The sequence below is a fragment of the Anas acuta genome, chromosome 19 (assembly GCF_963932015.1).
Source record: "Anas acuta chromosome 19, bAnaAcu1.1, whole genome shotgun sequence".
NCBI classification, from domain to species: domain Eukaryota; kingdom Metazoa; phylum Chordata; class Aves; order Anseriformes; family Anatidae; genus Anas; species Anas acuta.
In genome coordinates, this window is record NC_088997.1 from 477433 (window position 1) to 492418 (window position 14986).

Below are 14986 nucleotides of genomic sequence, written 5' to 3' on the forward strand. Positions count from 1 at the left end.
ATGTAAATGGCAGAAAATTTTTGGCTTTCATTGTAAATCTGTTCAGTGCTGTAACTGTACCACTGTCAAGGTAGTTTGGCTGCTGGGGGAGACCTGGAGGGAGAGGCTGGGGGGAAGTGCCCCAAGCACGACAGGGAGCTGTGTGGAGTGGGACTATTTACTTATTTTAAAGCACAAATGACACACACAGAGGAAACCCAGCTTCCTTTATACAAACTCCTTATTTTATTAAAACTACTGTTTTCAGGCAGGTTTTCAAGGAATCCTTTATTTCACATGAACAGAAGCATCTTGCAGTCCCTTAGGCTGTGCCGTTCATAAGCTTCCACGCTGGTGGCTGCTGAGCACCGGATGCTCCCTGGCACAAAGGGGAGCAAGCGGCAGTAGCTGAGGTGAGCACCTTGCTGGCTGGCTCTGGAGAGAGGTGGTGCAGGCTTCAGCATCTGTCAAGACCACCTTGGTGCTCCCTGGGGGGCCTGGTCCTCTCACCCTGCCTAGTAAGGGCTTGCTTTGGCTCCCACAGGGAGCCTGGAGCCCGTCCTGGCCAGCAAACCTGAAGAGGGAAGCCATGGACCATGCTGAGAAGAACAGGATTTATTGTCTTACGTGCTCAGTTGAAAATCATTTGTCAATGTTGAGACTTTTTTTCTCCCATTACATATACCCATTTTCAACTCGGTAGCTGTGAAATCCCCAGCAGCCCTGGTGGCAGATGCCTGCTGCAGGAGCAGCATCACTTTGCTGTGGAGTTCTGGCCGTTCGCACACAGAGGGGCACACGCAGGCAGACACTGGTATCTTTGTCTTGGTCTATAACCCAATTTCTATGCTTTGTTTTGTCTTTTGGAGGTCTTAGTGCCCTGAAGAACATCCAAGAGTAGAGAGAATTTGCATTACTCAGCAGATTCCACAAGTATCTTTGCTTTAGCTGCTATACAGGTCTTTTTTTTTTTTTTATGAAAAAAATATATATTTCTAAACATAGCTGAGTGCTACCACGCTATCATCTTGGCACATACTCTCTGGGTAGCCCTGTGAAGTTTCTTCCCTTCAGGGCTTCATCCACTGTCAGGATGTATCTGTTGATAAGATCTTTCATTTCCTGGGTGAATGGCTCAAAATTCTTCTGCTTAGCACCAGACCGCTTGAAGTTCCCATCCCTATTGTTCTCAACGCAGAGCAGCCGGTCCTCTGTCACTGTCATGTTGAGAAACTCCACCATCTCCTTCAGCTTGGGTATGAGGCTCTGTTTCAAGTCTTCATAGTGGATGACAAGGAGGCGTTTTCCATACTTCAGCCAGTCCAGGACATGGGAGGCCCACCAGGAGGCATAGCTGTTCACAAAATCAGGCCACTCTAATTGATGGGGAAAAACAGAGAAATAAGACAATGTTAGCCATACTTTCCCCAGTTTTTTAAATTTTACCTTGGTACAGGAGTAGAGGTGCTGGCCATGGAATGATGTTGGTGAGTGGGTGTGTGCTGCAGAAGGCAATGTGGCCAGCTGCAGAGGTACAGCAGCTCTGCTTCCAGCTTCGGGTATGGAGGCGGATGCTGTTCTTTCCCTGTTCAAAGTAGTGATGGTGTGGATGTGGATGCCTAACCCTGCTGCCCCTCAGTCACCCAGACTGTGCAGGTTTGGGGCATTAACAGTGCTGGGAGAAACTCAGCTGTACAGGAAGCCCCTTGGGAGGGTCAGGACAAGGCCAGGCAGAGCTGCAACTTTGCATCTTTAATGTGTCTTGCCTTTAGGGCTTGAGCTCTACTCTGTGCATGCAAGCAGGCAGCTTTGTGCAGGGGCTGGAGTAGGGCAAAAAGAGAAGGGAGAAGTGACTGGAGGAAAGCAGTGAAAGGGCAGGTCCTGCTCAGACACTGTTTTGAGCAGTGCTTTGCCACGTGACTTCAATCAGATTCTTTTGCCTCTATAGTCTTCCTACCCTTTTACCTCTGTTTCAAATGGTGTTTGAGAAAGAGACAGGGCAATTCTATATTTACATATATATGTATATAAAAATACACACACATGCAGCATCAGGACCCTGATCTTTGCTGGGGCCTGAGGTGGTCCTCACTCACTTCCAGATTTGTTGAATAATATAGCATTTTGATTGTTTCTGGGGAGATTGGATAAGAAAATAGGATTAATTGGGAAGATTCTTGTATTCCTGGCACATAGGAGGGATTTATGGTCACTTGTCAGCATCACCAGGACAAAATTTCCTGAATTACTTTCCCAGCTATTGCCTTGGGTGACACCTTAATCTCTTCTGGGTGGTTGTGATAATTTCCTGAGGCTAAAGATAGTCTGAGTTTTGGGCTGGACAAGGAGTAATTGTGGCTGAAATATTACAGTTTGCAGTTTGTAGCACAGGAAAGCCATTCCGTCAAGTCTTTATTTTCTCTTTTCTAAGGGCTATTTTGCCTGCTTTTTGATGAATCAGTCTTGAGTTGTGACTGATGAAAGATGATATATGAACTTGGGAAAGAAACATGCTGTGACAGAGGACACTTCCCTGCCATCCCCAGAGCCCTGTTCTATGTTGTTTGCCAAGCCATATCTGTTACGTCTAAAACATACGAAAGGATAAATGCGTGCTGAATCCTTTCTGTGCTGCAGAGTCTGTATGCAGCAGGGAAATCACAGTCCTGCTATCCAGCTTGCTAGTCGGAGGCATGAAGTGTGGCAGTCATACTCTGAAGTCCTTTCATGTGTTCAAGGAATGCTGAATCTGAAGTCTCCTTATTGCTATTATCCTTATTTATCTGCAGTTCACTAGCACCTGTGCAGTGCTGTAAAACTGCCTTCAGGAAAGTCATGCTCCATCAAATCCCCTAAATCTTAAATTAGATTTCTCTAGGTTATTACGTGCTGCAGGGGCAAACTTTCTTCACGGCACGTAGCCTGGTGAATGGGCTGCACGCTGGGCTCATGTGCCTGGATGTGTTTTCTCTGCCACACAGTACTTTGGTAGCAATACTGCTGCTGCCTGCAGCCGCAGTGCATCTCTCTGCAGCAGAAGTGTGGCCCAACCGTGTCCACTCCCAGAGTGCAGGCCTGAGACTTTTGGGCCTGCCCTGTGCTGTGATGGGACTCAAGTTCCACTGAGTGTTTGCAGTGCTCACTGAGGTTTCAGCATCCTGTCACGGTGTTACCCCTGTCACAGAATGCCACAGCAGCACTGGGTGCTCTGACACACTACCTTTGCTCTTCCAGTTGCGGTCCGTGGCATAGCCTAGGTGCCCAGCGAATTTCCTGTTGAACTCAGCCATGAGCGACTTGTACGGGTTCCTTATCAACAGGATGGCAGAGTCAAACATTTCAATCTCTGTCTTGCCGCTTTCATGAGTTTTCACACAGATGGTCCTTCTACTTCTCCAGTGGTCTTTTTCTCCTTTAAAACCTGTTTTACACGACATGATATGTTTTGTTTGTTTTTGTTTTCATGTATTTATGCATTTTCATGTTCTTAAACCAATCCCTACAGAAGTGTAAAACTGTTGTGAAAACACCAGTCAATTAAGCCTGCCACCCAGTACCTGAGACCAGGGCTGGCCACCTGCATGGCTAATTAACCTGATTTGGGTTGGAGCCACTTTGCAAGCTCCTCCACAGCTGCTGTAAGCAGGACCCTGTCTCTGACTGGCTGGCGCTCAGCTGCTTAGGTCACCTGAGCTGGGCTGTGTGCTGGAAGCTAGGCTTTCCTCTGCTCGGGAGGAATTGGTAGGCACTCGTGACAAAAGGGTTGCTCTCTGTGAAACTAGTTCTCGGTGCATGATAAACATCAAGGTTACCCCCCCCCCCTCAGGGTACTGGCCTCCCAGAAGAATTAGTAACATTAAAACAAACAAACTAACAAAAAAAAACCACTCTTGTTTCATGTGCTACTAAAGTGTCTTAACCTCAGGGTTTGGTCAACTTTGTCTTTTGGACCATTCTTTTAAATGGGAGCTGCATGCTTGCAAGTACACAGCAACAGAACACGGGTCAGACTGCTGTTCATGCCAGTATCTGCCCACTGAGCACGCTGCTGGAGCAGTCCCTGCTGCTACCTGCACCACGTGGGACCACTTGTTCTAGACGCGTGTTTAAATTGGATCAGATGTGATGACGGTGACGCCCTTGTTGGCTCCAAGCAGAAGGATGCTGGAGCATGCAAGTAAAACCCTCTTCCTTGAAGCACTTTGTGTGTCGCGTCCCCTGAAGCAGTACCTTTGTTGTAGAGCGCTCCATCGAAGTAATAGCTGCCCGTATAGTAGCCCGTAGCATGCTCTATCAAATGGCGAGCCCATGTGTTGCCAGCTCCAGGAAAGCTCGACAAAGCAACAAACACTTTGGATTTAGTGGTTAAGAATTTTCTGTCTGTACAGCGGGTGTCTGCAAGTATAGAAGATATTTCATTGTTATCATTGTGGCTTTTTAATAATTCCAGTGGCAGCCCTAGATTACAGGGTGTATTGCTTCTTTCTCCCTTTCAAATATAGGATATCAATTTGAGTCCAGTTGTGAGTCAGCTCCTTCCCAAAATTAATTCATCCATAAGAGAAAATAAAACCTCAGAAAAGGTTTTTGCTGGTTTTGTGTTAGGCAGTGCATTTTTCTTAGAGCTACAGCAAACCATTTTACTTGCCAGCAAGTTCTGATGAAAGTCCCTTGATGCCTGTCTGTTAATTGCTGCTTGCCTGGCAGGCTGGCTCTTCAGTGAAACCCCAAACGTGCCATTATACCCGAAAACTGCAAATTTTGTACCACAGGAAAAACCCCTCCTACCGAAAAGAGCTGGCACTCAACTAAGCATCCAGACTACTATTCTTCTCTAGAAAAAGGCCTGAGGCTGTTAAGATGCCTGTGCTGCACTGATCTCTGGTGGGGCTAGAACCTCGCTCCTACATTAAGTAGTACACTAAGTGTAGCTCCTACACTTAGTTTTTGCAAATACTAACTCTATTGCTTAACGTGCCATTAAAAGTAAGGGTAGAGGGTGAGAAGCAATCCCAGCTCTCTGTGTCTGTACAAAAAGAAGGCAGGAAATAGATCAGAAATCCCTCCTTCTTCATTCTTCAAAGTAGCCTACAGATGGATCCATGGATCCAGTAAGTGCAGCATAGTCCAGAAAAGGTTGTCTTGTGCTACTCCTGATCTACTCAGATGTGGTAGATGCTAGCGATTTCATGAAAGTGAGTGTTCTTGCATGACCTTTTGACATGCTGTTATCTGCAGTATGCCTCTGAATTGAAAGATGAAGGGGGGAAAAACAAAAGAGGGTATGGGAATGGGGAACTGCACCAACCTAGCACAGAATTTAATTTTAAATTTGTGAATAGTTTTGCTGAACTTGGTGTAAATCACCACATGGAAAAGGCTACAGGTTCTGCCTTGATAGCTTACAGGATTAGGGCCTTACTGTCTGCTTTATTTTCTGGCTTTGACACACGTGAAGATTAATATTTTGGAGGAAGGTGGGCAGAGAACAATTAAAGTTTGCAGTCTTGATGTCTCTGCTTAACAGGGGGATGGGTGTGCGCTCAATGAACAGGACTCAAACCAGACTACAGGGTCCTTGTCCCCAGGTGTCTCGGGGTTTGGCTCCCCAGGCTCTACCTTCTCTCTCCATCTGCGAAATCATTTTTCTGACGGGGAGGTTGTACTATTTAACAAGAGAATGATTGGAAATAATACCTGGAAAGATGCATGTTTACGAACATGACTGCAAGAAGGGAATTTAGAGCAGGGGTGCCATCTAAATTCCTGTTGTGATATTAGTCATAGAGGGTAAGATTGCTGTAAACTGAATGGCTCCCACCTGCTGCAGGAGGGAGAGGCAGAAGGGGTGTGGGGGGGCTCTTTCCCGCAGTAGGGGGTCCAGTCCTGGCATGGCAGGGCTGGAGCTGTACCTTGCACCGGCGTCTGGTAGACCAGGCAGTACTTCCCCCCAGCAGCAGAGCTGACGTTGAGCATCCCGCTGCAGAGCTGCCTGTCTGCACCACCGTGCAGCGAGAAGCGCCCAGTGGGGTAGCCGCAGTAGCACTCCCGCCCTCGGATGACTGCCAAGGGAAATTCCTGTAAAGGAGAGAAAATAGATCAGTGCATAAATGCCACAGCATCAGCAGCCTGTGGGGAATACTCCTGTTATGCAAACGAAAAATAAATTTTCACGAGGCCACTGTCAAGATCAAAGCAGTCTTTGATATATCATTGTAAATCTCGCTTCTTATATACTACTGTCTTTAACATGGTAATTTCTTTGAAAATAGCTTTTAGACAGATCTTGTAAAGTTTGAAAAGTCACGATACTATCTTTTCATTATTCTTAAATATATCATTTGGTAATATTCCTGCAGTCTTTAGTATGTAACTCCATTTGAAACTTCAGTATGGGAAAAGGTGTTTACCCCCAAAATGAGCATTTTGACTTGTATCATGTTTTAAACTTCCATTTATAGTCCTCCAAACCGAGGAGTCATCTGCTAAAAGGTTGGACACATTCTGTTGACTTTACCAGAGTTTGTGCAGAAGAAACCTTAAAAAATTAAAAGGAAAAAGGAACTTAGACCCACTAACTGCTGCAATCGTGTTTAAAATAAAAATAAAATAAAGCCATAAGGTATGCATCTTGCTGTGACACCTTCACAGTTTGAAAAACACTACTGTGTATAGAGGGGTTGGTGTAGGGTTTGAGTGCTACTGTGTATATATTTTGGAAAAATTACTCAAACTGCCAAGTAAATTTTATTCCAAGTAACTACCACTTTCAGAGGGAAATGTGTGCTAGTTGCTTGCTGAAGAAATTTGGAAGTGATTACGTGCTCCATATGAAAAAATCATTCATTAGTTGGCAAAACTTTGCCCTAAAATTCAGCCTTCCTCCTCTTTACTAGGAAGACTGGGCTTTCGTTTTCTCAGACTTTGGAAGCCTCCCAGACAGCTCGCTGGGTGACATGCTGCACATCAGCATGCGGGGAAGGGCCCGGCCTCGGTGACAGTGGCCGAGGGAAGGTCAGGTTATTCAAGCACAGAGCATTCAATTCCACCTATTCCCTACCAACACTTTTTGTCTTTTAAAAGTCTTCTGGCCTCTGAAAGCACATGCCAGGACTGCTGAGCATCTTATCTCTCACTCTTCCCCACGTGTTCCTTCTCTGATAAGGAGTCAAATAAAACACATGTGCCATCTGTGCCCAAACAGCCAACATTTGCTTAGTGAATGAGATATGACATTGTCAAAAACTATTTACAGATTTGATCCAAGGGTGAGTGTTCTGTGTCTGCTTGCAAACAGATTTTTCCCTTTATTTTGAAGCAGTGTCTCTCCATTGGAGAAATTAATAAACATCCTGGCCCTCGAGCACAGCCTAGAATAACAGTGGGCCTTTTACCTCATGCCAAGTGGCACCTGCAAAGGATTTACTCTTCTGGAAGGTCGGAGATTTTTTGACAAGGCTTAAGTATGTGCATCTTTCTACTTCTGCATCTTTGTGCAATCATTTTTGTGAAGGCAAAAAAGCTTGGGATAATATAGTACTGTTTTGGAATCACTCTGAAACGCTGTTTGTAACTAAAGGTAGTTCAGGGAAGAGAGATTCGGGGCTAGTGTTTGGCCCTTGTAGAGGTCAGGAGTGGCCAGGCTAATCCCCCACATGTGTGTGGCCTCTCTGCTGGTCAGGCAGTATTATGAGAGCAATCTCTTGCTGTTTTTCTATTTTGTGTTTCTTTGTGTGGGTCTTTCAATGTCTTTCCCAAGCTTTCCTGCAGCAGGGCTCTGGTTTTGGCCATAAACAGTAGCATTGACCTTTATCGGGACTCAGCTCCTGCTGTCTCCTGTAGCCTTACTACTGATGCTACGCCTCTTGCCTCCACTGTTTCTTCTTATCAGCGCCTAACTTCAAAGTCTGGTAATCCTAGTGGTATATACCATATGAAGCATCTAGCAAAGAGGTATTTCTGGGATGGGGAACGAAAAACATGGGTGTCTCCTACTTGTATCACTCATTTAAATCAACCTTCAGGAAGAGGAATTGGGAAAAGACCTCAAACAAATGAGTGTCCTAGCACCTGGCTGGCAGAGGGTGAAGGGCTGTCCTTACCAGCACAGATTAACCAAGAGAGAAGGATGTATTTGCCTCTGTCACATATTTGTGACCTAATAGAGCTGGCTGCGATACAAGTGATGGGGGATGTTTCTTTTATCTCCTGCTGCTTGAGTGTGCTGTCCTGCACAGCTGGAAGTGCTGATGCGATCTCACACCTGATGCCACCTCTAACACTTCTTTGTGGATACTTTGCTAACTGTGAGTGTTTAAGCACCCTGATGTAAATTTAGCATAGGCAGTACAACCCTAATGTGCAAACACAGGCACTGGCAAAACTTATTACCGATGCTCTGGAAGAGTTCAGTCTATCTCCCTCCTGTTTCTGTGGTGTTAGGTGACCTTTCAGACTCAAGGAAAGTCTGAAAATTGTCTTGAAAGGAGAAATCATGCTGTTAGCGCATTTCAGGAATCCTTTCTCTAGCGACATAAAATGTCATTACTTAGGGTAAGAACAACATTTTGGTCACTAATTTACACTTAGGACACAGTGCCTTTTTCCATTGAAGTGTCAAATCCTTGCATATTTGCCAACTGCAAACAGCAACCAACAACAACAACAACAACAAAAAAGTTGCTTCTTTCACCTCTCTTTCCCTACTCCTTCAGTTCTACTAGCTTTAATATGATAGCAATTTTTAAATCAAAAGAAGATTATCTTACTTTCAGCAATTTGAATTGTTTTATTTCATCAAGTATTTTAAACTGACATACCTGTATGTTTGTAAAGTGACTGGAAAATTTCAGACAATAAAGTTGCTTTATTTACAACACTAAGGTTTCAGCAGCATGATTGGACCCTGAAAAGCAGAGCCTTTCTTGGTTCAGTAATGGACATTTACATTTATTTACACAAAAATTAACCACACAGGTGCCTGCTCTCTGAGCTTCAGCATGTGCTTGGGGAAAGGGGAGAAGCTGGGAGCTGGCCTGATGAGTAGCAGGTCTCAGATCATAGGGCATGATGGAAGAGGTGCTATGGTATTTGAGGGGATCGTACCCGGACCCTCAGCATCAGTGCAAAGTACGGTGTTCAGCGACTCATTATTCATACTCTGCATCTAACTGAAGCAGCACACTGATTGTAAAACAGTATATTCAGCTTTGTCTTCCTGTCTGCATTTAATCAGCAGCTACAAGCCATCAGCTGCACTCAGCCCCACGTTGTGGTTACTGCTTTAACCAACCACATGTGGTCCTAGTCCTAGTCCTTCTCAGGCCCAATGCACAAATCCTCAATGCGTCACTTCAGTTAAACACATGAAATGCGAGGGAAATCTGTGGGTGCCTGAAGGGGCAATTTTCTGGATGGAGCTTTAGAACATGCACTGACAGGCTATGGTGTCCATCCTGCAAGCTGTAGCATAGTGAGAGTTGATGTCAGGTAACATCTACAAGAACGTTGAATGTTAGATAAATTTTCCTTACAGCACTTACACTGTCTCCAAGAGCAACACAGATACTATGATGATTCAGATACTGATTGTTTTTATTAGATTGTTTTCAAATTAAGAGTTATGAATAGGTTAAAAATACACAACTGGATTCACTCTGATTACTTTGCTAAATTCAACTCTTTTTCAACTTCCTTTGCTAACTTTTCTGTCTGATAGTTATTTTTATTTCTCTCAATCTACAGAAAAGAATAAGAGAATGGGGGCTAATTGTAGATGAAAATTTCTCTCCTAAGTAAAAATGATGGGTTTGGTTTACTTTAAAAAACGGCGTGTTCACTTTACAATGAGCCTAGAAGTCATTCATCAAGTTTTCATTGACCTGGATATTATAAGAGCAAGGAATAAAACACCAGAGAGCAAATCACCGCTTGGGTAAAAATGCTGACTTGTTTTATGTTGTAATCCATTAGGGCCAGGGGACAATAGATCAATGCACTGCTATACCCAGTGTGACCCTGATCTGAAACACTCCTCTCCCAGTGCTGGAATAAAGTCACTGGGGCTGTAGTTATCTGTGCCATTTGAGGTTCTGGCCTACTTATCCATTTTATTGCCTTTATTAAAATAAATAAATAAATCCAAATGAGGGTATAGAAATATTCTATAATGGGATTTTAATCAAAATCCCAAGAGTCTTTTTTTTATGAGTAAATAACAGAATGTATCTACATCTGGAAACCAAAATAGCACGTCTGTTTTTGAAATTAGAATTTTTGTGTGTTCTTGGAAAACAAAACAAATAAAAAAACAGAAGAAACAATTTGGAGGTGGTCATGTTTGCAAATTTGCTGCCATGGTTTTTGGATGCATTGAGATGGTGGGGTTTTCTCTTCCAGACTTAGTGTAGTTTCAGTTTTTTTTTTTTTTTTTTATTATATATAACTATATACAGCAGCTGGGAGTTAAAAGGAATGATTACTTAAAAATATAAATTCAAGTGGAGATGGCTTATTTATTATGTATGTTGGCTTATAAAATAATATATATGAAAATTATGACTTCTGGCAAAGAAACACGTTCATGGCTCTGTTACAGGGCAATAATAGGTTGCAATTAAGACATGTCATCATTCTGTTAATTAAGAAAGAAATAGAAAATTAAGGCTATTTAGCAGGTATCATCTAAAGTTGTTTCCTTGAATTCATATCTCATACATTTCCAAAGGATGGAGCTGCCATTTCTGAGGCTCACAAATTGATGTGGTATGTCTGTTTGCTTTTCTTCTGAGTCCCAAATAGGAAAAGACTTATTTATGTATTTAAATTTAGGCATCAGACTAGTCCTATTAAAAAGCCCACTATGTTTTCAGGTTGTATAGGATTTGGTGGGATTATTCTTTGCAGCATAATAGTTTAGACTAAAAAGACAGAAATGACAGTGCTTTCCTAATTCCATAGAAGGTCTATAACAGTTGGGAAGTTGTCCAACTTATTTTGAAAGGAAAGGAACCAAAGTTGGGATGAATGTTTCCACCGTCATAATAGGACTTGCTTTGGTAGCATTTAAAGCTGATACTGGTTTTTCATGTTCCTTCAACAAAGGTGTAATTCTGTGGGTTTTTTTTGTTTGTTTGTTTGTTTGTTTGTTTTGTTTTGTTTTGTTTTTGTGTGTGTGTGTTTGTTTTTTTTTGTAGTGTTTTGCTTGGAGATGAATAGTCTCCTGCTGCTCTCCTGGTCCTGTTCAATTGCTAGGCTAATGAGGAACATTTGGTATTGGTCTTTTCCCTACACTTCTCAGTCAGCAGGAATTTCAGATGCTTCCACTTTTGGGCCAGAAAACTTTGAAGGAACATAAACTTCAGAAAGTCCACTTCTTCAGAAAAGCCATCTCCCAAAACCACAATATTATGACTATGCTTAAAAATTACTAACTTTGTGTATAAGCACATCTAAAAAAACTCATCCTGAGTTTTTGTACACTTTCCTAGGTATAGAAGCAGTAATTGCACCATCAATAAATATTAATAAAACGTTACCTGTGGGTAAAACTTCAATACAGAAAGATTCAATGGTTTTTCCCCTACGGTTAAGAAATACATCAGTGGCAGATCTTGGAAAGAATTGCTCACAAAGTCCTGCTTTACTAAATGTTTATGTGGATGGAGGGTGTGTGTGTGTATGCATGTTTGTGAGGCACTGCGTGTAGGATATAAAGGTGATTAACTGCAGCTCACTGCGCAGAATTACTTCCATAATGCATTCTCAAAACACTGTACTGATGAGCTGGTATAGACAATGGGTTGACTAGGAAAAGCTTTCCCATCATGGTATAAAAGCAACTAAAATTATGTAGTAATTAAGAAGAATTTTTGTTCTTGCCATAACAGTTTTAGTAAATTTTGTGATGCCAGAAGACAAAATAATTGAATGCTCGGCTTAGTTCTAAGGCTGCACATGGCTGCAGGCTAAATCTGACCACTGAGAAAACACTACTCTGCAGATACAAACAAGCCCAATGGGAGTTAGGGGTGAGGGGGGGACCCAACCACAGCAACAGCCACAGAGCAGATATAGTCATGGGCCAAACATTTTTTCCCACAGGGATACCCAAGCTCACGAAACTTCTGTTTTCATGTCCATGGTATAACACTGATAAATGGGAGCACAAACAAAGGTGATGATGTAACCCCAGGGCATGCACAAAGGCAGATGCTAGCATGTCCATTCACACCTTCTGTCCAAAAGCCAGTAAGCACACAACTGAACTCTTTAGTTGCTTTCTGGTGGTCTTCTGTCTTGGAATGAATAAGTTCTACAATGACTCCATTTGAAGTTAAAATAAATTAGATTTAAATTCTTTGTGTTACAGTGAAAGTGGCAAAAATTCTTTTTGTGAGGAAAGAGATGTGTGTATTGAAGTACCTGGAAAGCCCACCTGCTCTTAGTAAGCTTATCTGCTTTTTTTTTTTTCCTCCTCTGGCAGCTTTTTTTTTTTTTTTTTTTTTTTTTTTTTTTTTTTTAATGAAGATTGTATCTTTTTCCTAGCTGACTCAGTTACACTGCTATAGAATACTGTGTGCTGATACCTCAAAACTAAAATCCATGGTTTGTCCTCATAAGGGAGCAAATGGGGATAGACTCCCGCTGGGGACACAGTGGGTGTCCTGCCTGCCTTGCATATGTGCCCGTTGAGCCTCCCCAAAGCACTGGAGATATGTTTCAGGTGCTGCTGACCCACATCTGTCCCCTGGCAACACATCTCCCACATGAACCGCAGCTGCCAAAACCTCTTTGGGGCCACATCCTGCACTGGGTGTGGTTTGAATGGGGGCACAGAAATGGTACCAGTTTCCTTGGGGTTGAAAAATGTCACTTGGGGTGGCTTCTCTGTGCATGATACAGAGTGGCATGGCTCTGTAGCTTGCCCTCCCACCTGCCCCACTCCAGAACGGTCAGACCAGATGCATCACTGGGTATTTACCATGGTGAGATTTGTCCTTTAGAAATTCATTCACAAATTCAGAGCTCTAAGGCACTAATCTTTGCTATTCTCTTAGTAGATTAAAACTTAAAATAACAAAAAGAAGAAAGGATGTGAAATGAGAACTGTTCTTACTTTCTTGGAGCAAAATTCAGAGCACATCTCCACCGTCAAATTGGGCTGTATCAAAGAGGCTGGAAAGGTGTCTGTTAAATTTTCTGGAGCTCTAAAACATCCTCGATAGATAACATTCCTCCCTGCAGGGATATGAAATAGGTTTCTCTTGAGAAAACAATGTCCATAGTATCCTGTCTCTATCACAAAGAACAATATTAGGTTCAGAAGCTAAAGAATAATGAAATAAATTTTATATTCCAAATGCTTTAGAAATAAGAGAAACCATGATATACACTAGAAAAATGTGTTGCAAATCCTGTGGTATTGAAAGGAGCACATGCCTTTAGCTTTGTACTAACCACTGAAAGTAGGGCTGCAGCAAAGAGTTTAAATTAAATTCCACCAGTGGAGGGCATTGCTATTGTTTGCAGCTGCCAGTTTTCTTTTGAAGACATGCTTTCCCCTGAAAGACTTAAAAGCCCTGATAAAAAGCTACAAAGCTTCACATCATCTGCACCAGAAAAGGAGAGGAATTTAAATGAATCCTGAAAGCCCCCACAGGGACTCACCTTCCTGCACATCTGCTCAGTTGCAGATATCCCTCTCCTCTTCCCACTCACTCGCTTTCTTTTCAGGGCAAGGGAGTTTGCTGCAGTCTTCAGAATCTGAACTAGGCTTTTGTAAGCTGTTCAGGGAGAATAGCTTTCTTGAAGTCTTTAGCATCAGCCTCTGATCTGACCTGCTCCTGTATAAATGCCACAGAGCTTGGCAGAACTGCTTCATTTTTTTTGCGTCACTGTGAGTGAACTCAGGATTTGGCCCAAATGCTTTTTACAAGCAGTAATACAATTTTCCCTCCTTTTAAGAGAGAAATGTCCCCTGAGGGAACCAAACAAAAAAACAAAGCTATCGCTATCTCAGGTGAGGCAATGCATTTGCACAGATGAGCTAATGATAATGAAGAAAATAACACTGTATGGCTGGGTTAGAAAACGGAAAATGTCTGCATGCACACATTTCTGTAATTCATTAGATTCTATGGGCTTTCCAAAGGTGGAAAATGTCTTTTTACCAACTCAACTCTATTGACATAATTTACCTAACAAGACTTAACAGGAAGAAAGGTCAATTTGGAAATGAATGTGGGTCTTCCAAATCCTGGTCTGCGCCCACTGGCTGCCTTAAATAACACTCACCAGAACTGATGTATTGTGGTGGAAGACAGGAGAGATGTAGTCCAGTTTTGAGGGGAAAATTTGTTTGTGTGAATTTTCAGGCAGAAGGGCCCAGGTTCTCTAGCATGCACCAAGAACAGATCTATGGAGAAGCTGCCCAATAACTGCTGTAATAACTGTTCAAAGCAGTTACTAGAAGCAGTATTATATATTGGGATCACTCAGGAGATGTGCAAATAATTTAATGCAAGCTGGGGAAGGAACAGGAATCTCCTGGAGATCAATCAGGTCATTGCAAGCATGGCACCGAGGAATAAAAGAGCAGTTTTGCAGTTTTGCAAGATGCTGTTGAAAGACTTCCTGCTAAAACTCACACTAATATTTAATTTTGGACATATTTGTTTTATGAGCATAGAGTGATATCAGCTGGTCAGGCAGGTGACTTTACCTGCCCCTATCAACATGCAAGAGGGAGCAGGGCTCCCAGGGAATACATGGCTCACACTGGAAGCGGCTGCATTTGTGTCATCTCCTGCTTTCTGGTGATGAGGAGGGCCATGTCCTGCCCCCAGGGAATGTCCCAGACTGCAGACTTGGAACTCCATTTTATTTAGCGTGAGGTGGAGCACGAGTCCTGCAGCACAGAGGCTGTGCAGCTTATGGAGCTGGGTGGGGCAGGAGCCAGCAAAGCCCCTGGCTGCATGAGGTTTGAACAGGGGCACCTCTGCATCTG

General features: G+C 43.0%; 1 protein-coding gene across 2 annotated transcripts in view; it reads right to left on the minus strand.

The window, feature by feature from the left end:
• Positions 1-202: 202 nt before the first annotated feature.
• Positions 203-14986, minus strand: part of WSCD1 (WSC domain containing 1) — a 30247-nt gene continuing 15463 nt past the window's right edge. For both annotated transcript variants that reach the window (XM_068655876.1, XM_068655877.1), the window contains exons 5-9: positions 13097-13218; positions 5892-6057; positions 4210-4374; positions 3200-3400; positions 203-1355 (exon numbers count right to left, since the gene is read on the minus strand). In XM_068655876.1, the coding sequence (XP_068511977.1) occupies positions 1003-1355; positions 3200-3400; positions 4210-4374; positions 5892-6057; positions 13097-13218 (1007 nt within the window). In that variant the 3' untranslated portion in view covers positions 203-1002. The remainder of the gene's footprint in view (positions 1356-3199; positions 3401-4209; positions 4375-5891; positions 6058-13096; positions 13219-14986) is intronic.